At 33.6% G+C, this 26,243-nt stretch overlaps 1 protein-coding gene across 16 annotated transcripts in view; it reads left to right on the top strand.

Moving 5' to 3' along the window:
* PTPRK (protein tyrosine phosphatase receptor type K) overlaps positions 1-25,117 on the top strand; it is a 574,046-nt gene extending 548,929 nt beyond the window's left edge. For 9 of the 16 annotated variants that reach the window (XM_008995016.5, XM_078370079.1, XM_078370076.1 and 6 more), the window contains 14 exons: positions 650-726; positions 915-932; positions 3,465-3,501; positions 4,791-4,888; positions 5,288-5,404; positions 10,281-10,435; positions 11,691-11,826; positions 12,085-12,234; positions 13,406-13,579; positions 17,214-17,345; positions 17,483-17,608; positions 20,139-20,302; positions 20,798-20,933; positions 23,624-25,117. In XM_008995016.5, the coding sequence (XP_008993264.3) occupies positions 650-726; positions 915-932; positions 3,465-3,501; positions 4,791-4,888; positions 5,288-5,404; positions 10,281-10,435; positions 11,691-11,826; positions 12,085-12,234; positions 13,406-13,579; positions 17,214-17,345; positions 17,483-17,608; positions 20,139-20,302; positions 20,798-20,933; positions 23,624-23,677 (1,574 nt within the window). In that variant the 3' untranslated portion in view covers positions 23,678-25,117. The remainder of the gene's footprint in view (positions 1-649; positions 727-914; positions 933-3,464; positions 3,502-4,790; positions 4,889-5,287; positions 5,405-10,280; positions 10,436-11,690; positions 11,827-12,084; positions 12,235-13,405; positions 13,580-17,213; positions 17,346-17,482; positions 17,609-20,138; positions 20,303-20,797; positions 20,934-23,623) is intronic. The other 7 variants (XM_035296658.3, XM_078370080.1, XM_035296657.3 and 4 more) reach the window with 1 other exon arrangement.
* Positions 25,118-26,243: the final 1,126 nt, after the last annotated feature.

The following is a 26,243-nucleotide window of genomic DNA, read 5'->3' as shown; positions in this document are numbered from 1 at the left end:
TTGTTCAATATTATTTATCATTAGGAACTTCCTCCTGAGTAAGTCTTCAAGATATATATGGGATAATAAAGTCATTAGCAGAAAAAACCCACAGGATTGGTAAGGAAAGTAGCAGATAGTTTAGCTTGTAACTAGCTGCTGATTTACCTAGACCACTCTATTCTGAATTTAAATTATTTTGAAGTATCTTATGAATATCTCAAAATCTGACCTTGATTCTCAGGGAATAAGAAACTGATAGCAGGAATTCAGAAATCAATTTTTAGTTTTGTGGTTCATTTGCTGCAAAGTGCAGAAGAAAAGGATCCAACCGATTTAAAGATTATGACTAAGAAGCAAAATTAGAAGTTAAGTATACTTCATTTATGTAGACAATTCTGTCACTCAAATAATTCCTTACCAGACAATTTTATGTCTCCTAAAAACTTGCTAACTATGAAGGTTCAAGTCAGTGAAGCTTCAGTCACAGAGTATTATAACTGTAATAGCAAGGCTCGCTAAAGTTCTTGTATTTCTTCAAAGGACTGATTGGGTAGTAGTATACTATAGATGACGATGAGCAACACTGAATTCTTTGTTCTTTACCAATGACATTGCCTCAGAACAGGGGAACACTTAACAGCTTTTATTTATTATTTAAATTTTTTAGATGATCACTCCAGAGTAATTTTGCAACCTGTAGAGGATGATCCTTCCTCAGATTATATTAATGCCAACTATATTGATGTAAGTATTTTTATAGTTCAGTATGTCTACTTTATTGACTTTTATATATTTTCACTTGTTATTACCTATAAAGTGATTGCTAGCTTTTTTAAGTAAAGTGCAAACTGTACACTTTTCCTTGTTCTACGTCCTAGTACTTACTGACGTTGTTGTGCTTTCTTTCACACCTGACTTTGGTTTGCCTGTAGATTTGGCTGTACAGGGATGTAAGTACCACTATATGTAAATAACGGCACCCTATTATAAATACAAATATTCTTAATTACAGTTATTACTAATGCTTTCTTACTACTAGTTATTTCTGCATGCTTCACCTAATTAGCTTCATACAGTATATCTCTGTTCGTTTTTTTGTAATTCTTTCACATGCGTAAAAACCTATTTTACCTCCTTCCCTTTTCTTGTGTAGAAAAACAGGACCATTTTTAGCTTTGACAATTTATTATGTACTCGAGTTTTATTTGTTGATGATTTCTGTTTCTGGCTTTTATTCTTACCCTTCCCTAAACATGTGAGAAGCTGGATAGTATAATGTGTATTAGTGTTACTGAAATTTTACTTTTTACATTAGACTTCTGATGTTAAAATGAGTAGGGAGACTATTTTGTGATGTGTTGTATTGGCTTTTAAAGTAATAAAATTACTCAGGCAAAATAATTACTAAATTGCAGTTGTAAAATACACATCTCACACATATATATCGAATCACAGAAATGGAATAGTTTGCTTAGATCATATATCTCACTGTTAAATTTTGGTCACATATATCTACATGCACATTCTTTATTTAAAGGAAGTAACTATCAAACAAAATATAAAAATTCTTAAAGGGCAATATTTTACATTACCTATGAGGAGGACAGATCTTTGTCATACCACCTGGTCCATAATCACACTGGAGATCTTGGGAATGTTACTTCTCTCTCTGTACCTCAGTTTCCTTATCTTTGCAGTGAGGATAATAATAATAGTATTAACTTCATCACTTTGTTGTGAGAATTAAATGAAGTAATGCATGTTGAGCATTTTGCCCAATGCCTAGCTCATTTTTAGCACTCGTTAAACTTCAACTATTTTTTACAATTAAAATAGAGGTGTGCTGTAATTAAACCAATTCATAATATGTATAATTATAAGACAGAAGTTAGAGGTATTAAGTTTGGCAGCATATGTATAATTTTATAGACATGAAAGGTAGGAAACCTAGGACCCAACATTTCTAATTTTCATAAATAGGAAATAATTTTCATCATATTTATTAAGTTCACATTTACAGTTATTTTATGAATTGTAATTATGTATTTAGTTGAATTTATATATTTTATAAAGCATAGTATATGAGTATATGGGTTCAATTTCTGATCCGAATTGCACTCTTATTCATTATATAAATTTGTCAAACATGTCATTATGTAAAACTAAGCTAATGGTCTAATTTTTAGAATAAAATAATCAACAGTTCTATGACAAATTTGTAACTGTTCTTACCTATTTAATTTAACCTGGGTTTTCTGCTAGGACATGTACACTGGAGCCTTGTTATAAAACTATTTTATTGTTCATACGGTAGGACTGTATTTTAAATAAGACTTCTTGTCCAACCTTTCTGTTAAGGCCCCAGTGTATTTTGGCCAGTTTCTATACAATTTCATAATTTTCCCTCTTCCATTAGTTCATTATATGTAAAAGATATAAGTATATACTTCTTCAATTGGTATTTTTTTAAGAACTGGAAATGAAATACTTGTAAAGCTTGGAAAAAATTTTCCATAAAACACTGTACTATTTTGGTATATTAAAAATTTGAAATCTTCCAAATTTGTAAGAATGTGATGCTCACACTATTAAACTTTATGTTGGAGATCTCAGTTCACATGTATTTATATGTGTATTGACTTGCCCACACCAATATGTGGACAAATTGTACCACAGACTTTTACTAAGACCCATTTGTAGATATGCAACAAATCCAGAACTTAGGATCATATTATTAAGATTTTTGCAACTCATGGCTTATTGTTATTCAAACCAATTGAGAGCAACTAACAATTTATTCCCCCGCAACAGAACTTTTGGCACATTGAAAAACAATACTAAATTTTTGCTTGAGATAAGATGTACTTTTAAAAACTCTGCTTTCCCTATATATATGTGTGTACCTATAATTTTGTGTGTGTAAATTAACATGGTGAGCCCACACAAAATAGTTTTTGCTTATCTCTGAACATATTATAGAACAGGAATATTCTCTGAAAAATCTCAGCAGGAGTTTGATTGGATGCACACATGCATTGTCCAGCTCTAACATTGGAATGTTCTGTTATTTTTTTTATGGTTCTAATATGTCCTCGTCCATTTGTAATGCAGTGTGTTGTACTTTTGGATGATAAAATGAGAATTAATATTTTTAAACACTATTTTACCAGGAATGAATGACTAAAGATGAACATGAAGGCATAAACATTTTAGTGAAACTAAACAAAATCTATGAGGTTATTCCATGGCAAATAAAAATCAATTATACAATATATATTCCAATCAAAGCCTTTAAAATTGTTGTTTTATGTTTACCTTTCAGATAATGTAGGTTTGAGAAGTGAACTATGTGTTCACTACTCATTTTTGGACTTTTTATTATAACTTAATCTTAACAGGTGGTTGTCTTCATCCTTTTATGCCTTCATTATTTATTTCTGCTATTGATGTAAAATGATAACTAATTTGTTCTCCTGTTTTAGGGCTACCAGAGACCAAGTCATTACATTGCAACCCAAGGTAAAACTTTGCTTTGTTAAATGTTACAGAAAAACAAACTTGCTTATTCATGTATATGGTGGGTTTTTTTTCTGGCGGGGGGGGTGGATTTAATCTTAGTAACTGAAAAACATTAGCCCTTCTGATTAATACTGCTCATTACTCATTTGTATGGTACAGTTTTTTGTGTGTGTAAAGCTTCTATAAATTTAAGCTTGATTTAATTTTCAATTCAAAGTAAAAGAAAAGCTACTAGTGGTTGTTATGATTTAATCCTTGTTATACAGATAGGTCAGAGCATTAGTCAATAGTGCCAGGCAGAGGAATTACTCATTTTTGAGAAAAGGAAAAAGAAGTCTCAAATAAGAGGCCTGTCTTCTTGCAGCAAGTTTGTTAATGGTACCCAAGACCATTATTGTTATAATGAGATGTTATACTGAGCAATTTTTTGATAAGTCAAGACTGAGACAAAACAAAGAGCTAGAGGGTATTTAGTCAAGTTAATTCTTCATAGAAAATAAAAAGAAAGTAGGGAAATGTTCTTATAGTGGTACACTAGGGAATAAAAGTATCAAAACCAAAAAAAAGCATCTGTAGTTATCTCTCTAAATTGACTACTAGCCCTCGGAAGAGAAACCTGTACATCTATTTTATATAAAAGGAAAGTAAAACAAAAACTAGGTTTACTCCTTTGACAGGGGTCGTTATTCTGTTTTTTCATATATCTTTGGAGTAATTGAGTTCAGTTGTGTACTCTTTAAAGTTAGAAAGACCAACCACGGTGGTGAATGATATTCGATTTTGTGGTATTCAGTAGAGAATAGCCCAGCACATGCTTTTGCAGTTTACAGATTATAATATATGGTAAAATTAGGATGTATCCTTGTGTGTAAGGATAAGTTTTTATTAATCCCTAAACATGCACTATTTATAAATGATGGGAATTTTTTAAATTGGTAATATACGCTGTCTGTTTAATGATAGCATAAGAGTTTTATTTTTTTACTTATATTTGACGATGCATTAAAGAGACTTAGTGACAGATATAAATACCCAAGAAACTAGCAATAACTTCTTCTAAATTGGGAAGTATAGAGGGCAAATTGAAAAAAATACATAAATTTATATATGCCTATGTTTTTGCCTATTGTGGGAATTTAGATATGAACTAATTTAAGTACTTTCAGTGACATTTTTTATTAGACCTTTTTTTGGAATCACTTAGTTTACTCTGTTTTTATCTTAGCTAAACTTCCTACTAACTACAGAATTCCTTTGATAACATAATATTCAAATTAATTTCTTCCTAGGTCCCGTTCATGAAACAGTGTATGATTTCTGGAGGATGATTTGGCAAGAACAATCTGCTTGCATTGTGATGGTTACAAATTTAGTTGAAGTTGGCAGGGTAAGAGGAAGAAAACTATTTTTTTGTCATAAAAATGAGTATAGTTGTAAAGCAACATATAGATATTTAAAGTAGAATATTATCCAACTGTTTGAAAAAGTTACAGGCACAACGTTTCGGTTGACTTCTAAGTAGACTTTAAATGGCTGAGAAATTATTTGATTTCTCATTGAGCAACAAGGTAAGCTTTAATTTTGTACTGGAATCTAATTGCATTATCAGGCTTGTGAATTTTTTTGAGATTATATGAACTCTATTGTATACTAGATTTTTTTCTCATGTATAGATTTTTTAAATAAGTTTTAATTGTGATCCAAAGAGTTACTGCTGGAATTAAATCATCTTGGCTAATTAGTATTATGTATTCATGTCCATCTATGTATTCTTTTTGTTTCTTAGGTTAAATGCTATAAATACTGGCCTGATGATACTGAAGTTTATGGTGACTTCAAAGTAACCTGTGTAGAGATGGAACCACTTGCAGAATATGTAGTTAGGACATTTACCCTGGAAAGGGTAGGTACTCTAAAATTGTACTTTAAAAATTTATATCAAAACTGCTTTTTTTCTTAAAATCTTTGTCAAGTTCTCTTTTGATGGATTCCATAAAATCCATTCATTTGTGTATTAATTTTACAGCTGTTTATTTGAGAGTTTACTATGTGCCAGATATGTTTCAAAACCATAGAACACATGTTAAAATCTCTACTCTTGTGGATCTTATAGACTGTTGCATTAAGACAGCAATAAAAATAAATAAATCAACTGCTATATCATACATCCTGACAAGTGCTATAGAGAAAAATAATGTTGGAAAAGGAAGGAGGGAATATTATTGAGGCAGGGGAAGAAATGGCTTACAATTTTGAAAGGATGATCAAGAAAGAACTCATTGCTGAGAAAGTAATATGAGTAGAGACCTGAAGTAAGTGAGGGAGTGACAGGTTATATCCAGGGGAATAAAGTTTCTGACAGAGGGAAGAGTCATTTCAGAAGCCTGGAGACCTGTGTAAAGCTGTTAGGATGCTAGACAGTCAGCAGGCCAGGATGTTCAGAGATCCATAAGTGAAGGGGAAAGAAATTCAAAATGAATGCAGAGAAATCACAAAATTGGATAAGTGGTACCTTGTAGGCCATGATGATTTTAGTTCATACTAAAATTGAGTTAGGCTGCCATTGCAGGGTTTGTGAACCCAGGAATAACATGTTCTGAATTTTATTTCTAAAAGGATAATTCAAGGTGTTATATTGCAAAGAATAAGGTGGAGTGGCCAGTATAGTAGACTGAAGTGGAACATAGTAACAGTGACATACATTTTGTGGTAAAACTTGGTAGATTTGACCACACAAAAGTGTGAAATTACCTGTGGCCAAAAAACATCAAAGGTACATACACACAAAAGAACCATGTGAATATTTATTAATGTCCTTAATTTATAATGCTCGTACCAGTAGAAGGGAAAACACTAGAATCTCTGAAGGAACGCAGCTGTTAACATGCCTATTAAAATTGTTCAACCTAGTGTACTTACATACCATTTTGTCCTTTCAAATCAGCAAGAACTTTTAAAAAGAGTAATAATCCTCATTGATTGTTACAGTGTGTTGAAACATTTTTATACATTACTCATCATAGTTAAATCACTACAAACCCTCTGTAAGTCAATAAAACAGTGTATCTCCAGAGCTTTAAAATATTTATGTTCTTTGAGAAGTTAACTTTCATGAGTCTTTCCTAAGGAATTTATTTAAAATACAATGACTTCATTTATAGTATTAGAAAATTACAGATAACCATACATGTCTAGAAATAGAGAAATAGTCGAATAGTATTTTACAAAAATATTTGTAAGTTATTCTACCAACATGAAAATAATTAGATCAAATATTAAGTTGAAGGCAGCATTATACAGAACAACACAATCATGATTATTATGACTATAAATATATATGAAAAATTCTTAGACAAATCAAGTAGAATAAAACAGGCAATTGATATGAGAGATTTCGGAACCATTAAGCTTAATTTAATGAATAACTAGATCATATTATTAAAAATAAACTATGGAATATGTGGTCTCTTAACTTTATACAAGTCTTATATAAATCAATGAAGAACCTGAATACGTAACAAAAAGTTTAGATATTTCAAAAATTCATTAGAAAGCAATAAGAAATCACAGACCAATGACCCCAGAAAGTAGCCTCTTAGAAATTGCCCCTTCCGAATAATCCTTGAATTGTTTTCTCAAAACTAAAATTACATTGTATAGATCAACAGTTTTATATCAAAATTTACCTTGTTATTCTATAAGAAAAATTTATATCCATTCATAATTTCTGTTTTGAAATGTGCTTTGAAATCATGTGAAAAATTATAAAATTGGAAAATCAAAAAAAATAGAACAAAGGAAAAATTAAATATAAAAAAGAAACAAATGAGAAAGAAATTAAAATCTTGTTTATTGAAAAGATCAATAAAGTAACTAAACCACCATCAATTCTAAATGAGCTAAAATGAAAACAAAATATACAGTATTAGAAAACACAGAGGGACATAGCTGTTATATTTGCTACTAGAAAAGCTATAGAAAATATTATGTATAAACATAGAAATACAAATTTTAATCTGGGATAGTGATTTTCTAGCAAATACTAATTCTCAAAAATTAGGTCACAAAGAGTTAGAAGCCAGAATAGATGGTAGAAGAAAACAGAATGATTGTTCAACTTTATCATTAAAATTGCACTATGGGTTTAATATTGAAGTTCCCTTATTCTTTAAGGAATTGCTAATGTCTATGTTATTCAAACTATTTAGGCCATAAAAAAATTAAAAACCAAAATATGTTTTAAAAGTTAGCATAATGTACTTGGAATGCTGAGGCAAGAGAATCATCCGAGCCCAGAAACAGAGTTTGCACTCCAGCCTGGGCAACCAAGGGAGACATTATCTTTAAAAAAAAAAAAAAAGCATAATGGTGATAACAGAATCAGATAACGATAGCACTCTCTCAAGCTTTCATTCTCTCTTTCACAGTCTTTTCTCTCTCTCTCTCTCTCTCCCTCTCTCTCTCTCTGTCCCTCTCTTCTCCAGGCACACACATTGCAGACCTATTTCATTCAAGAACATGAAAAAATTTAAAATATAATATTGAAAATTTGGATCTAATAGTGAATTAAGAAAATATCACTAAATGACCTATTATTTTTTTCCCTAAGAATACAAGAATATTTCAACTGTAGTAGAAAATCTAACAGGATATTTCATTATGTCAGTACCTTAAAGGACCAAAACTGTATGACTTTATTAATAGATTAATGCATTTAATTTTATTTTTTAAATCTTTACAGTAATACTCTAATTAGGGAAATAAAGAAGCATCCTAAACACGATAAAGGTAATTCAGCATTACCTAGTAGCAGTCATGTTATGGAATGAAGAACCAAAGACTATTAGTTTATCATAAAAAACTAGTATAAAGACTATATTATTGCTTTTACAATAAGGAATGTTATGTGGATAATCAATCTCACTAGTTTTCAACATTTTTGGAAGTTTTAGCAAATAAATAAGTCAGCAAAAGGAATCAACTATGTAACTACTAGAAAAGACAAATTATTTTAAGATAAAAGGATTTTATACTGAAAACTAGAGGTAACATTTTTAACTGGGATGTATAAACATTTATTTAAATGACTAAATCAGCATAAATATTCACAAGTTATAGCTTTCTTTATATTAGGGACAAACAGAAGTAAGAAAATATCACTAAGTGATCTTTAAAAATAATAAAAAGTGCCAAAATATCTCAGAATGTATTAAATAAGAATTACACAGTTCCTGACCGAATAAAACCACAAAAGTGTACTTATGAATATACATAAATATGAATGAGTAGAGACATGCACCATGTTCCAGAATATGGGAGTACTTGATACTAATAACACTATGGATTTAATACAATCCTATTTGGAAAATCATTGGATTTTTATTTTTCTTGTTATTTAGAACTAGAAAATAGAGAGAGCTTTTTTTTAACCATATATTTGAAAATCACTCAGATAAAAATTTTTAAAAAAATAAGAGAATAGGCACTGACATATAAAAATGTACTAAAAAGGGCAAATCCTAAGCATGTAATAGAAAGATAAAGGGAGCAAGGCTCATCCAGCAACTCCAGTAAAAGAATTAATATAGAAGGAGTAAAGTAATTGTCTGAAATAGGCCTCGAAACTGTTTTTGACCTTCCTCACTAGAGTGGAGAAGTAGAAAAAAGGTGATTTTTTCACTGGGGTGATTTCATGGTGATGCTTATCATTGTGACTATTACAAATATTTCCTGATCCCTGCTTTGTATAGGGTATTGTGCTAGGAATTAGAATTAAGAAAACCTTTAAGAAATGATCACTAACTTCCAAGGTTTTGGTGATACTGGTCTGTATAAGATTGAATCTAAAATTAAACTGTTTTTCTCAATTTTGTTTATTTCATATAATGTGTCTACCTTTTCTGATTGAACAAGTGAGATTGAGATTTCACAGATAGCTCACAGTAGAATTTGAATTATATAGATTATAGTGGGATTTGTTTTCCTTTTTCTACAAATGTGAATTCTTAAAAATAAATTCTGCAATATTTCATCTATACCTTCCAAGCTGTGCTAACTCAGTCTACAGACTTAACAAAAAGGAAGGAAAAAGCTTTGAAATGTGCATTTACAGGGTTCTCTTAACCCAATAGAAGAGCAGCAAACAGCAGATGCTTCACTTACTTCATTTTGTATTTTTGTTACTATAAATAATACTTTGTGCTGAATTATTTCACAGAGCTAAGAAAAATAGTTTGCCCAAAGAACAGTTTAGCTGCCTGTATATTTTCGCAAGCCAATCTAGAGCAGCACTGTCCTGGAAAATCCCTACATGCTATGCTTCAAAACCATTTTCAACATGGATAAGCAAGGCATTAAAATCTCTTTGTGAGGTGAGAAGCTGGAAAGTTGCTTTTATACACCACTTGAGAACTCAATGCTTTGGGTCAATAGGCCAGCATTTTAGATTTCGCGTTTCCTTCTTTTCCCCTAATAATTTAATGTGCTGTCATTCTCAGCAAGAAACAAGCTGTCAAAGTAAATAAAATTTACCCAGACTTTTAGAACTGAGCAAGACTTCTAATTTTCTTTTGTTTGGCAGTTGTCTGACAATAAAGGTAAGCTCCTAATCCACATTAGGCCTTCATTTTTTAAATTTTTTTTTTAAGAAAAGACGTAATCTTTGGTAAAATTTGTATTGTTATCATTGTCAGTTGGGTCTGTACCCATAATTGTGTTTAATGGCTTTATTTTGGCCATGAAAATGGCTTTTGAAAACATTTCTTTCCATTTTTGCACAGAGGGGATACAATGAAATCCGTGAAGTTAAACAGTTCCATTTCACGGGCTGGCCTGACCATGGAGTGCCCTACCATGCTACAGGGCTTCTTTCCTTTATCCGGCGAGTCAAGTTATCCAACCCTCCCAGTGCCGGCCCCATCGTTGTACATTGCAGGTGAGTGGTGGTCTAAGTTCACTGTATCCAATCAGCTTTTTTTAAGAGTGTCAAAACAAGGCATTTGAGCATAAAAACTAATGTTGCTTACAAAGTTTCAGCTTGCTTGTATTACAGATGAAGCAGAACAGCAATAAAGTAAAAGTTGGCTGTAAGTAGGCTATAAAACAGGAACTTAAGAAATACTTACATTCATCTTAATGTGTGTAGTGTTACCCACAATTTAAAATGTAGAAACTCTGCTTTTAGTGGCAACATCTGTGTTTTTTTGTTTTCTGTTTTTATCACTTTTGCAAATCCCATATTGTATAGAATGCTAGGTTGAAATAGACATTTCTTGTCAATCTAGAAAATTCCCAGTAGAATTCCAGCTTTTAAAACTAAATTTGAGACACACAGAGTTACTAAATGGCCTAAATTGCAAGAATTTGTGCTATAAAACAGCAATTTAATTTTTTTTTTAAGACTTCACATTAGAGGACCTTGAGAACTGCATCAGTGAGATTCAGCAAATATATGCCAAAAAAACACAAACATTATATCCAGACTTACTTCTGATTAGAAATTTCTCTTAAAACAGGCATTTAGAGATTCTAAAAGCAAATTACATGGGCTCATTTTGAGGTGTGACCAGAAAAATAAGTACTGAATCTGAAAAGCTTTTCCTAAATGATGCTGCACACCATTCTCAAATGCTCTTCCCTCCAAGCTACATAATAGGTTGTAATTAAGCATTTTTTGCTTTCTGAAAATCCAATCTATTCATGATTTAGATAACCATATATAAAAGGGGAGGGGGAAGCAGAGAATGAAATAAAGGTAAAACATCCCATAGGATCAGATAATATGTACCCTGAAAACCAAACAAAAAAATCTTCCTTTCAATCCTCCTCATGAACTCTGATGTACTCTTCAATTACATCCCTGTTTCCAACTCTGGGAACTATGATTGAGAAGATGGTAGAGGACAAAAATAAAGAGAGACAGCCATAATATCTTTTGCTTAAATTTCTAAAAGAACAGTGAGTTTAAGAGAAGTGACCAAATCTGGATAACAAGGAAATAATGTTATTAGCCTATCTAACTACAGATATGAGTTAGTAGAAAATGAGATAAATATGTTTTCAGTTTAGGGATTTCTTGATTTATCAGAGAGGTTTACTTCCTTATGAATTGGTTGCTTCAGAAGTGCTCCTTATTTAAGGTTATGAAGGCTAACTAACATGCTTCTTACAATTGTTTTAATTATTTTCAGTGCTGGTGCTGGAAGAACTGGCTGTTACATTGTGATTGACATCATGCTGGACATGGCTGAAAGAGAGGGCGTTGTTGATATCTACAATTGTGTCAAAGCCTTAAGGTCTCGTCGTATCAATATGGTCCAGACAGAGGTATGTAGATTTACCTGTAGTGGACTTTTTTTTTTTTAAAAAAACAAGCAAGGGTAGATGTCTTTCATATATACTCTACTCAACCAAAAGAGTAGATTTTTTTTCATATGTAATCAATATTAGCTCAGTCATATAGAAAAATATTGGTACTTCAATTCATATTTTCATATAGAGAAAATTTTCTGTATTCTCTACCTTTGATGACAGAAAAGTGGTACCAAAAATAATACAAAATTTTCTTTGTCATTCTTTTGGTAGGAACAATACATTTTTATTCATGATGCCATTTTAGAAGCCTGCTTATGTGGAGAAACTGCCATACCTGTCTGTGAATTTAAAGCTGCATATTTTGATATGATTAGAATAGACTCTCAGACTAACTCTTCACATCTCAAGGATGAATTTCAGGTATTAACTATTTCTCAAACCTCTGTTATGACTTAATTCATTTTGTTCTGGATACTATCAGTCCTTTTAAGGAAGGTCTCAAGTCAAATGTATAACCTTTGATTCTGTTTTAAATATAATACATGTCTCTTTCATTATACATATTATATAGTCACTTTTCTATTAATGAATTCATATCTACTATATCTAAAATAAGTTCAGACTGAGGGAAGAGCAAGAGGGAAAGGTATCATAAAAGTCAAAATTAGTGGTGATTTCTGTGTATTTATAGACTTTTTTTCATACAGTCATACAGATTTTGACCTGTGTCACTCACAATGCGAGTAGTTCAAGCACATTAATTACAATAACCAAGTCTGGGCGCAGTGGTGGTTCTCACCTATAATACTAGCACTTTGGGAAGCCAAGTCAGGCAGATCTTGAGGTCAGCAGTTCGAGACCAGCCTGACCAACATGGCAAAACCTCATCTACAAAAAAAATACAAAGAAATAGGCAGGCATGGTGGCACAAGCCTGTGGTCCCAGCTGTTCAGGAGGTTGAGATGGGAAGATTGCTTGACCTTGGAAGGCAGAGACACTGTGGTGAGCCCAAGATACCGCCACTGCACTCCAACCTGGGGAGTAGAGCAAGATTCTGTCTCAAAAAATAATAATAAATGAAGTTGGTAGTAAATACTATTTCAAAATAGCCCTAAATGTTTTTACTGCCCTTAAAACATCTCTGAAGGTGACTGAAAAAATAAATAGGAAAGACCAAATTGTTTGATTGTTGGCCCAGTGCTCTTTCCAACATGCCATAGCTTATCTTCAAATATGGTAAGCCCAGAAGTTATTACACATGATACCGTTTCCCACTGTGATAAAGGGTCATTATCATCATGGACTTCCTGATTGTATTTTCTTTGGTCAAGGCAATGCATTTTACATGTAGCAATGCTGTTTAGCTTCCCTTTTCCTTTTAAGAAGAGGAGCAATGTGTGTCTTGTTTCACTTTCTCACTTCTCAGGCGTCATTAGCTTTAACCCAAAGTCTATCAGCTTGTCAGAGTAGCAAATGCCATTGCCTTGCACAAATCCTTCACTTCCACTTGGTCTAATAAATATCTGATGGATCTGTGTTATACTGTTAAATGGGTCACTGTCATTTAACCTGGGTTCCCTTTTCGTTTTAGACTCTGAATTCAGTCACCCCTCGACTACAAGCTGAAGACTGCAGTATAGCATGCCTGCCAAGGAACCATGACAAGAACCGTTTCATGGACATGCTGCCACCTGACAGATGTCTGCCTTTTTTAATTACAATTGATGGGGAGAGCAGTAACTACATCAATGCTGCTCTTATGGATGTAAGAGACTGCCCTCTTTGTTAGTGTAGAGTGCTGTGAAAAGCTATGTAATGCAACTGAACACTAGCTAGTTTTCTTTTCAAGAATATTGAAATAACCTGAAAAGAAAAATGGAAACTTTTATTGAAATATATTTTTTGGAGAATGATTTTAGATTTTCCCTATAGGAATTTTTCAGAACTATCATTTTTATAGCTTTATTATAGATTTAGAGATTGTCAGTTATTATATTCATAGAGTAAATATTACATGTTATAAATTTCATCTTAATTATTTTCAGAAAAGAAAATCATGCCTTACCTATTTGAATATAATTAGAAATAAATTTTTTAAATTACAGAATGCCAAATTCTACAAAAATTGTGTTAATTTGGGAAATTTTTATTTCCGACATTTGTTTTCATAGTTTACAATTAACTTGTTGGTTATTAAACAAGAAATACTATTATAAGTAACTAGAGAAGGGATGGATAGTATTATGTTAAACATCCATCATAATGAAAGAACGATCTTGCCCCATTCTAGTCTTAAACTGCAGAGTGTTGTAGCCCATAGACAGAACAATATGGAAAGAAAGGCTTTTTGTTTGTTTGTTTTATTTTTATTTATTTATTTTTTTGACATAGAATCTCCCTGTGTCACCCAGGCTGGAGTGCAGTGGCACAATCTCGGCTCACTGCCACCTCTGCCTCCTGGGTTCAAGCGATTCTCCTGCCTCAGCCTCCTGAGTAACTTGGACTACAGGCACACACCACTAAGCCCAGCTATTTCTTTTTTTTTTTTTTTTTTTAACATTTTTAGTAGAGATGAGGTTTCACCACGTTGGCCAGGCTGGTCTTGAACTCCTGATCTCGTGATCCACCCACCTTGGCCTACCAAGGAAAGAAAGTTTTAAATTATGACTTTGACCACTTTACTTTGCTTACCTTAGAAAGAAGCAAGAAAACCATAAAGGCTTAGAATCTTTTTAAAGAGTTTACTGGCTTCATTTCTAGCTTTTGCCCTTTATCCTATAAAACCATAGCAAGAAGAAATTAGAAGCCACGGTTCATTTCTTTCTGACTATAAGCAGGCTTTCTAAGTTGTTCTTCCTTTTAGGCTCACATTCTATTTCTACGAGTCGTCTTCACCAGTCACTTTGCTCTTTTTGGTGCCACAAAGTGGAATAGTCTAAAGGCAGGCTCTCATCCTTGCTGTTATCGGAGTCTTGCCTGGCCATTAATCACATCCACTTAAATCACATTAGATCGTAATTATACCTTTTCTTTTTGTAATAGGCTGTCTGGAAAGGCAAATACACTAAATATACAGAGATGGCATGCAATGCTTTTTCATTTCTGCATCTAGATTTGGAATGAAAAAACGCATGTGTAAACAAGAAAAATAATATTTAGAAAAGCATTGATGCCTTTGAAATTTTTGCCATTGGCATCTTTGTCAAATTCTTCTCAATTTCCAGATTGTCTGCTTTTCTTTATTTTTCTTTTTGAGGCAAGATCTCACTCTGTAGCATAGGCTGGAGTGTTGTGCATGATCACAGTTGACTGCAGCCTCAATCTCCTGGGTTCAAGTGATCCTCCCACCTTAACCTACCAAGTAGCAAAGACTATAGGTGCATGCCACCATGCCCAGCTAATTTTTTTTTATTTTTTTGTAAAGATTGGGTCTTGCTTTCTGTCCAAGCTTGTCTTCATTTCAGCATGAAGACTGAACCTTGTAATCCGCCTGTTCTTACTGTCTGCATACTCCGCTGTGATTAAAAAAATACATTATTTAGTAGTGCAAATGAACCTTCAGAAAAGTAAAGCTGGTTTGATCCTGTTTCTTCCTATTCTTTATCCCCATCATTAGTGTGATACCCTTTTGCCAGGCCTATGGAATATTAGGAGGTAAGGCCGAGGATTCTGTGATTTCAGAGCCTTACATATGTTCCTACATTTAGAGAGAAAAAGAATAGGAAATCTTCAGTCTTTTCTCTTATCAGCTCCTCCTCATGCATGTCCCCTCCACTTTGACTCAAAAATTGAGTAAATAACCAGCAGTCTGCTTTGACTTACCTTTCCATGGAGCAGACATTCAATTGGGAAGAGAGCTTCATTTCTTCTAACTTTTCTCACTGTATTAGTTCGTTCTCACGCTGCTAATAAAAACATACCTGAGATTGGATAATTTATAAAGGAATGAGATTTAATTGACTCACAGTTCCACAGGGCTGGGGAGGCCTCAGGAACCCTGCAATTATGGCAGAAGGGGAAGCAAACTTGTCCTTCTTCTCACGGTGGCAGGAAGAGGAAGGAGTGCCAAGCAAAAGGGGAAGCCCCTTATAAAACCATCAGATCTCATGAGAATTCACTCACTATCTCAAGAACAGCATGTGGGAAATCACCCCCATGATTCAGTTATCTCCACCTGGTCCTGCCCTTGAGCCATTAGGGATTGTTATAATTCTACGTGAGATTTGGGTGGGCACATATAGCCGAACAATATCACTCATAAACCTTTGTACCTTTCTTAGGAGGCACTCATCCCAGTGGCGTGTATAACTTGGTAAGGTCTTGAGGTCATTTAGAAGTAGCAAGGTAAATTATTTTTGTCATCTACTTAGATTTATCTTGCAGTCCTCAGCAGGATGGAATGCCTTGGTTAGCAGCATTTCCCAAATGAAGCCCAAGAACCAGTTCCTATGCTGATGTTAAGATTCTTGAACAACTTAAATAGTAGTATGATACAAATGAGTTATAAAGTCATTGAAAATTTTCATCGACATTAGGAAAACCTATCCCAGGCTACCGTCTAATTATTATTATTGTTGTTACATATAATTATTTTAAATCAAATGATATTGTCCAGTCCAGATAAACATTCCTTTTACTATTTCTCCCTTTGGGAAGAAATAATATATTGTTTATTAAGAGATAAACAAGGAGCTATCTCTCCACATTGTGGGACCAGGAAGTGCATTGTTACTCTTTGGTGCTTTGGGATCTTAAATGGTTGAAACTGTCTTTCTGAACTTTGGTATATGTTAGAAATGCCCAGGAAGCTGTGGGAGGTGGATTGCCTATGAGATGTGCAGAATATCCTGATATTGTCCACATAATGTAAAAGTACAAGTGTTTGAGCTACTTGTGGTTTTTCTTATTTGTAGTAGAGAAGAATAAAACAGTTTTACTTGCAGGCACACACACTATACACAAATACAAATGATTGATAGACATACCAGGGGTTTTGTGCTTACTTTGCCTTCAGCCTCTCAGAGACTGATTACGTTTGGAAAATTGAAATAGCCCAACAGGTACCTTACAGAGGATGTTAACCTCAGAAGCTCTTTGGTTTTTTTCTTTTGTATTTGTCCTGTATTTACATCTTTCAGTAAAGTAAAAATTCAGTTATTGACTTGAATTGCTTCGGACACATTGAAGTCTTCCACCAAATGGATTCATTACCATACTAGTTCTGTTCATTCCAGTGGCCTGAATCTCTAATTCCATGGTTTAAGCATCACTCTGGTTCCCTCTGCATGTGAAGCTATTCCGTCTTACTGGTCCTACATTGAAGTGTTTTGAATCTGTTTGTACAACTGATCATACATTTTAAGTTCTTATGTTTCTCCATCTACCTTGTTTCTTCACAGAGCTACAGGCAACCAGCTGCTTTCATCGTCACACAATACCCTCTGCCAAACACTGTGAAAGACTTCTGGAGATTAGTATATGATTATGGCTGCACCTCCATTGTGATGTTAAATGAAGTCGACTTGTCCCAGGTTAATGGCTATGGGTTGCTTTTGTGTACTTATATACAACTTAATAAAGTAATAATGAAATGCTAAAATCTACTTTATACTATCGTAATTAGAAAAAATAATGCTTTTTTTTCCCTTTTAAAACCTTCATCATCTAGGGCTGCCCTCAGTACTGGCCAGAGGAAGGGATGCTACGATATGGCCCCATCCAAGTGGAATGTATGTCTTGTTCAATGGATTGTGATGTGATCAACCGGATTTTTAGGATATGCAATCTAACAAGAGTAAGTCACTATTGGATCCTTTGAGCTCATCTAGAATAGGTCAGTCATAACCAAGATGTGGTATAATTTCATTCAGATAACAGGGAGACTAGAATTAATAAGCACCCTATAATCCATTTTAAAGCTAGTAACCATCCTATGCCTTAGTACTTAAACAAAAATACAGAAACGCAGAAATGCTGGAAGCTAGGTTTTTTTGGTCAGTCTGTAGACTAACATATTCCCTCTGGAAATAGAGATGAACTGTCTCAATGAAGTTTGATAGCCTAGGCCTGGCCTCTGAGTGTATGTAGATTTATCTTAAGGATGACTTCATGCTTTATTAGTATTGACATCCATCCCAGAAATGGCATGCGATCAAAAAATAAGAACATTGCAATAACAATAACGATGGAAAAGCTGTACTGAAGGAGGAAAGAGAGATATGTTGGATCAGCCATTATAATGGAAGCATTTCATGTCACTGTTCCAAGTTCATTATTGATTCTCCTATCCTCCTACCTGCAATTTCATCTCCCTAAATGGCCAAACCTCTGGCTCTACGTACATCTAAAGGTAGAACCAATGCTGCTACGATGATACCTTTTCCCAGCAGTAAGGTAGTAACTGTATTTCTCAGAAGTCTTTCTTCCCCTGACTCCTTGTCTGCTTTCCATTACATGACAAATTAAATTTGGGTGGGGAAGATCTTAAAAAAAAAGTACTAATAAAAATGATTTAGATTATATAACCAAATAGCAAGCAGAATTTGAAAAGAATTAGTAACTTTCATGGAATTAAGCTCTTTTTTAGAGAGAAAGATTACTCTGTTTTTAAAGCACCAGCTCCATGGATGTGTATTATTTTGAGTGTGTGATTAGGACTGTCGTGTTTCAGTGTCTCTCATATCAAAATGACTGCGTGTGCATCTGGTTAATAAGTCTGTATGTATATAGCTATGAGCAGGGAATGAAATCATATAGACTCCTATTGCTCATTTCAGTGGAGAAAAAGAGGATAACTTCAATCATCTCATAATATTCATGCATATCCTAGATGTTAACTTAAATGGAATCTCATTATGTCTGCACATCTGTTGCGTGATGATTCTAGTAATATTTTGGTTAAAAAAACCAGAGCTGCTGAAGACAGTAAGGCTTGTCAATTGAGCAGTTTCTGTGAAAAAATATTCTAGGAATGGGAACTGAAATGTTATATTTTTGTCTGCATATTTATTTATTTGTTTGCTTACTTATTGAATTGCCTCAGTATTGGATATTCTGGTCCTTAGTAGTACATTATGTTTTTTTTCCATTCTCACTCTCATCATTTAATATATTTAATGTATTTAACATGTACCAGGAACAAGTTTATGGAGTACTAAGTAGGGCTTGTAAAGTACCAAAAGATGCATAGGCCCCTGTCAGTCTAATGTGATTTATTCATGTATTTCATATTCTTCCTGATATTTTTATTTAAGGTTTAAGGTTTTGATTCATTCTTTCAATGATACTACTTTTTGGGAAGTATTATGCAAAGTTCTACTGATGCAGAGTGTAGGAAAAAAACATTTCTGTGTATTTAAGGAATCTTTTATAGGAAGGAAAGCATTAAACAAAAGTTATATAATCCTTGTTGTAAAAAGATGATGCATTTTACAGCAAAAAAGTAAAGAATATAGAACGCTTAACTGGGTGATCTGGCATAGCTATGTGATCAGAGATGACTTCTTTGAGATAATAGTATTTAAGCCAAAATTTAATGAATCAATAGAAATTAGTTTGGGGGTTGAGGTAATCAATCGACTTGGTTTGCCGAGGATGGGAGCTTTCCCAAGACACACAGGCTTCAATGCTGAGACCAGAGAAGTCCCAGGCAAACCTGGGACAAGTTGGACATTCTATTTGGGGTTGAGAAGAGCAAGCAAGAAAGAAGTATTCAAGGCAAAGAGTACAGTATATACAAAGTCCCCAAGGCAAGAAGTGACTTAATAAATGGATTAAAAGAAGACCAAGAGAAGGTTGAAGAAGGGGGTAGATCCAAATCACATAAATTTTTTTAAGCCATGACAACAATTTGGATTTTATGCTAAAATCATTTGAAAGCCATTAAAGCAGGAAATGACAAGATTGCATTTGCATTTTGAAATAATCATCATGCCTATAGTAAAAATGGTTTGGAAGGAGATCAAAGTTTATTCAGGGAGATCAACTAGGAAGTAATTATCAGAACCTATGACTGGTAGTGCATTGATGTCAATGATGATAAAGAGAAGGCAATGAATCTGAAAGTTATTTAGGAAATGTAATCATAGGAATGAATTACTGGATACATAGTGTGAGGGAGAAGAAGGTATAAAGGATGATTGCTATGTTTCCTGCTGTTGTCACTTAGAATGTTTTTGTATTAGCATGTACATGTTTAGGATTTATATCAGCTAGACTCAATCCAAGGTAAATGTCATTTGTATTGTAAATTGTATGCACCTTTTACTTTTTAGTAAAAATTGTAGTCCCAACTTATTTACATAAAAACATTTTTCCCTCTACAGCCACAGGAGGGTTATCTGATGGTACAACAGTTTCAGTACCTAGGATGGGCTTCTCATCGGGAAGTGCCTGGATCCAAAAGGTCATTCTTGAAACTGATACTGCAGGTGGAAAAGTGGCAGGAGGAATGCGAGGAAGGGGAAGGCCGGACGATTATCCACTGCCTGTGAGTAGGGCAGCTCAGCCTGGCATTCACGGGGCCTTCATGCTTATTTTCTCATTTTCAGTGTTAAAGACTATCTGACCTGCATTTTATGGACCTCCCATAGATGTTATCTTTTAACAGTCTTCCTGTCTCATCAGTCTATAATTAAGTTTATTTTGTATAATTTCTAAATATTATTACATAGCTATATTATTTAGACTCTTTGGAACACTACTCTGAACAACTTCTGATTTACACAGTTTACTAGTATATCAGAATCTCAAGGTCTAGATTGCAACAATTTATGCCTATAGCATATTCCTAAGTATAAGCCACTGATATAATCTCATCCTCAAGTTTCCTTCTCTCTGCCTTGTACACATAGAAAGCAAAATTAAGACACAAATGAAAAACAATTAAAAATATAATCTTTTGTTTTCCCAAACATATGTGATGATGTGACATGTGGTCACCTGGTGCTGCTATGTAAAATGCCTTTGCTTTCTTTGCTTTCAGAAACGGTGGTGGACGAAGTGGCATGTTCTGTGCTATCGGCATTGTCGTTGAAATGGTGAAGCGGCAAAATGTTGTCGATGTTTTCCATGCGGTAAAAACACTAAGGAACAGCAAGCCAAACATGGTGGAAGCCCCGGTGAGTCACAGAACATTAGACTTGGAAGGCATCTTAGAGATTAGTTAGTCATATACCTACTTATTGATTTGACTTCACACAGACATAGGGAATCCGATGTGAAAATGAGACGTTGCGGGGACTTTCCTGCCTAATTAATGGATTGCTGAACATCCCCCTCTACCCACAGACAATCACATATCACATAAACTGCTAATCATGAAACTAATTTCATTTAATATGGGAAATTCGCAGGATTTTTTTTCTGTTATAACCAATAAATATTTGCTGCCGTAAACTTTAGTAAATGGTCCTATAAGAATAAATCCTGCATCAAGTGTATGTCTAAGGGATATAGGTTTCTTCAGTACCTTAGATACCAGTGTTTTTAAAGGGCAACTGAAATTTAGTTTTGTCATTAGTTCTTCATTTTCTAATCAAATTATAAATGCTTAAACTATCATTTTTAAGTTTTCAGCTTTTACCAACTCTAGAGGGCAGTTCGTATCATGCTACTTGAGCTTATCAAGGCTCATAAAGTCAGAACATAGCTTACAAAATAAGATCTGATAGATATGTGTGTGTGACAGTTCATCTAGGTGAAGCTCTGTGCAGAGTAAGAAAGAAAGTTACACTTATGTAACACATTTTACTTCTGAAAAGAGCTATCTGTGGGTTAAGTGTATGTATGTGCATGGTGGGATCAGGTTAGGAGCACCTGTGTAATTTATGCTCACAGAAAAGTAAACCAGAAAAACCAAGGCATCATTGTTTCTTGCCCTACATTTATCAAGATGATCAGATAACTAGAATGAGCAATTCAATAAACCTTTAAAGTATTTCACCACTTCCTGCTCATGGATTGCTCACACAAGAGTTGCATTGCTTCCTGAGACAAAAATCTGAAGACTTAGGTTTATACTGTTTCACTTTGACAAGCGGTACCAGACTTCCACCCTTTCTACAGGTGCCCTTAAGCTCCATCTCTGCACCACCTCATTCCCCTGGGTTGTTGCAGCTGTCTACACAAGATTACATTGGTTTTGACTGGGGTGTTACCTGTGGAGATGAGAAAGGGGGATGAATTGGAGGGATTTTTTGAGGTGGAACTCTCAGATCCTCTTAGCAACTGACTGAATAGTGGTTATGTCTTTAAACTCTTTTCAGTTTGAAGAGTTCTTGATGTAAACTCTGCCTCCATTTTGCAGATCAAGTCTTAAAATCATTATTGGGATCACTTCTGACTGCAGGATTCAACTTTTACCTCCAAATCTAACTGATTTCCCACCTTTTTAAATAAAAATAAATAAATCTATGGTTAAACTCTGCCATTCTGGAACCTTCCAAAAAGTTACTATTTTCCTTTACATTCATGTCTCATGAATCCTGATCACCCCACCTCTGATTTGTATTTAATCAGTGTTGATGATTAATCTAATGGACTATGGAGTTGAGCTGACAGGTTTGGTGAGGAGATTTAGAGTGTAGGCAAAATTACTGGAGACTGCTTAAAGAGACATAACTATTTTTAGGCACATTTTGGGTTCCTTGAATGCACTCCTACAGTGGTAGGTGAATTTGAAACATACCTACTTGGTAAATAGTGTTGGAATGATAAAGACCTCTTAAGGAAAGTTTTCCTGCCCTAGTTTATTGCTGGAGACACCTGGAACTTGTCTTCTAAAATAATATGTATTTTAGACTGTTCTCCAGCCTGAATTTTACCCACTTGAATGAATTGAGTTGGGAATTTTTAAATGAATTACATATTTTAAGTAATAATTTATGATATGGTCTCTGAATTTTTCTACAATCTTATTATGAAGCAAGTCCATAGATGAGCTTAGAGGAAAGGCAGTCTTAACTCAAAAATTGTATTGCCATTATGTTGTCTTAAACATATAAATGCAGCAGAAATAAATTTTCAGATACGAGTAGGGTCAAAATCTAAAACCCACTAACCATTCCTCAAAATTGTCCTTACTCTGATGGAAGAAAACAATGCCAAAAGTCAAGAACTTGAAATTGTGTAAAGGGCTGTTTAAAATGGCTGGCTTTTTTTTTTTTCTCAAGGAAATTGTCTGAAATATATGGAGAAAAACATTTGAAGTTGATCACTGCAGCATTATAAAATTGAGAAAAAAAATAAAAGTAACTTAATAGTCAAACAATCCATATGTTTGATTTTTATGTGGTATTAATAGATGTTATAACATGGAAAAAGAATTGTAACAATGTTAAATTTTAAAAGTTACATTTAAAATTATATTTGAAATATACATAGTTATATTTATTATAAGATAATTATTTCAACCATGCACAAAAAGAACTGAGGCAAACTACTCAATTTCTTCTGATGATAGAATTATAGCTCTTTTTCTCATTCTTTGTATTTTTCTGTGCTGAAGAATTGTTCTGTAATGATCAAGTATTACTATTATAATCAGATAAAAAAATTCTAGACGTTTAAAAATTGATGGAAAATATGAGGCAAAGATAAAATGTCTTTTTAAGATAAATCTTTTTCTTAAATGGATCATTAGACTCAAGTATAAAATATGTATGCTTAGCTATTAATCTTGTATATAGAAAAAATTAAATTGTAATCCTCGAATAATCTAAATTGATTATCAAGTTTCATTTGGTAACTGTTATTCACCATTAGTCTCTTTCTTAACTTTTCTCAGTCTTTGGGTTTTGATATCTTTCAGGAGCAATACCGTTTCTGCTATGATGTAGCTTTGGAGTACCTGGAATCATCTTAGTTGGGTGAGACTCTTTAAAGTGCATCCACGAGGAAACCTGTTCATCTATTGAGCCAGCAGCTGTTGTACCTGTTACACTTGTGCAGAAAGATTTTAATGTGGGGGGTGGGAGACTTTTACATTTGAGAGGTAAAAGTATTTTTCTTATGACGTTGTGTATCTTAATAAAAAGGACTTAATTAGTTTTTATTACTATATTAAAGCATCAACATTTCATGCCACATAAATTATATTGAATAAGAACCAGATTCAAATGAGAACTTATCGGTGTATGTACAGTGAACATGCCACCTTTGCTCTCGTGGTTTCAGTAGAGCAGCTACCACATGTTGCATGAGTTCATACTTTCTACGTGGCATTTTTCTCCCTTTGTAAAATGAAAGCTGATCAATCTTAAAGGAAAAAGAAAAGCTGTGCAAATTCATAGTAAAGTTCATTTTTTATATGTTTCAAGTGTAGCAGATCTCTATATAAATATATAAATATATATAACTGGCTTATTTTCTTTTAATGTGCAATGATGGCTGGATCATTTAAAGTTCTTTTTAGAAAATAACATAAGCCAAAGACTCACGTGTAAATATGTCTATATGGAGAAAGCACATTATATTTATTGGTTACTTACATTCCTTTTTTGATGGCTAAAATACTACCACCACACAATCATCTTTTTTTTCTTGAAGAAGCTTTTTCTTTAGCTGAAATCAATTGTAAACGATTTTTGTAGATTATTTTTTGTATGTTTTAGTGTAAGTAGAGGATAAACTTTTTATTCATAAACCAGGAAGCAATGTTCTTTATAGTGATTCTCCTGTGTACATGCTTGTGAATTAAATTTGTGTAAAATCCCTTGGCAATTGGTCTTTTAATATAGGACCAAATTAAAACATTTTGCTGAAAATGTATAGTTTTTCACAATTTCATTAGGTAAATAATGGTTCGGTGATCATACATGAGAAATGTACACATTAAAAGGCCTTGCTGACAACTTGCACAATGTTGAACATAATCTTTAAGCATCATTTAAATTTTAAAGGAATTGATTTTTTCCCCGTGTGTGTGGGCCATCTCTGATCAAGAAAACAAGATGGCAACATATATGCTTTCAGGGTCAAATTTTAGCAAACTGTAAACTGTCAGGATGATAAAATGTTTCTCTTGATGTTTACATGCACAAGCTTTGGGTTCTGACTATAAAAAGTGTGAACAAATCAATGCCAGATTCCTGTTTTGCGCATCATCATGGGATTCTTAAGTGAACCTTTCTAACTGTGGTCTTGTTCACATGCTCTATGTAGCTGTAACTTCACATCATCAGCTTGCAGTTTGTAATTGACTAAAGCATTCCAGTGTCCTCTTTCTAGATTGCCAGTTCATGACATGGTGCTTATAAAGATTTAATTAAAGTAAGAATGAAATAAAGTTTTTATAATTATCATAGTTCCTGTTTGCACATCATTTTTTCCTCTTAATGTTCATGCCTTCAGTACTAAATGAATAGCTTATTCCTACACTCACTGATACAAGTAGGCCACAAAAACTCTATTCAAAGTAAAACTAATCTCCAAGCTCTAGTTTCTTTCATTTTTTATTTTCTTAATTGAATGCCAAAATATCCAGTACATGGAGGCAGAAAAGGCCTGGAGATTGACATCATTTTTTGTTTGTTTCTATATTTATCTATCTATGTAATATGTGTTTTCTATTTATGTATGTCACTATCCATTTATGTAATATACATCTTTTTATTATAACAAACATGACAAATAGTACTTATCATCCCTATTTTACAGATGGTGAAATGGAAGCTAATGAAAAGGTATATGATTTGTCAACAGATTCATTCTTACTTAGCATCTATGTCTTTATCACTAAACACATTGTTTCCCAAATGTCACAAAGATAGACAAAGAAAATTCAGAATTTCATTTCTATGGTTCTTCATCAATTTTCTCTTAAAGTAGTAGTATCCTCATGGGCATCTTCAATCTCCCATTTGCTATGTGCTTTATTAGAAAACTTGTGTCTTTCTTTTGAAAAAAATTCAGATAAAGCAAACTTTTCCTAGTAAAGCTGATTTTCATTTAATCATGAAGGCATTTAACAAAAAATCCACAAACTTGCCCAAAATTTTTTTTACCCAGTTATGTTTACTATATTATTCTATAGAGGATTCTGTTTCACTGTGTGACCTCGACTTCATTTCTACTCACATGATTGCACCACACACCAGCAAAATCATTATGAGCACAACTTTCCACAAAGCTCAGAGGTCTATGCAGCCCCTGAAATGCAAAAAACAAGAGTTCTCTTTCTTTGCAACAAAATATCGTGCTTGCTTTGTTTGGGCACCATAGAAGCCACTTTATCAGGAGACAATGGGAGAGGGGTTGCCTGCTATTCTCAAAACTCAAATTCAAAAGCTCGTGCTTTATATATCCTTAAGGGGTTCCCCAAGTAGTCTTAACTATGCTTTCCCAAACCCCCAGCCATGCCCCTTTGGGCAGATGTCCTGGCAGAGCTCTACATGCTTTTTCATTCGTTTATGGCATCCTATTCCTAAATT

The sequence above is a fragment of the Callithrix jacchus genome, chromosome 4 (assembly GCF_049354715.1).
Source record: "Callithrix jacchus isolate 240 chromosome 4, calJac240_pri, whole genome shotgun sequence".
Classification (NCBI taxonomy): Eukaryota; Metazoa; Chordata; class Mammalia; order Primates; family Cebidae; genus Callithrix; species Callithrix jacchus.
The sequence above is the reverse complement of the archived record's forward strand: the minus strand, read 5'-3'. Positions and strand labels throughout refer to the sequence as shown.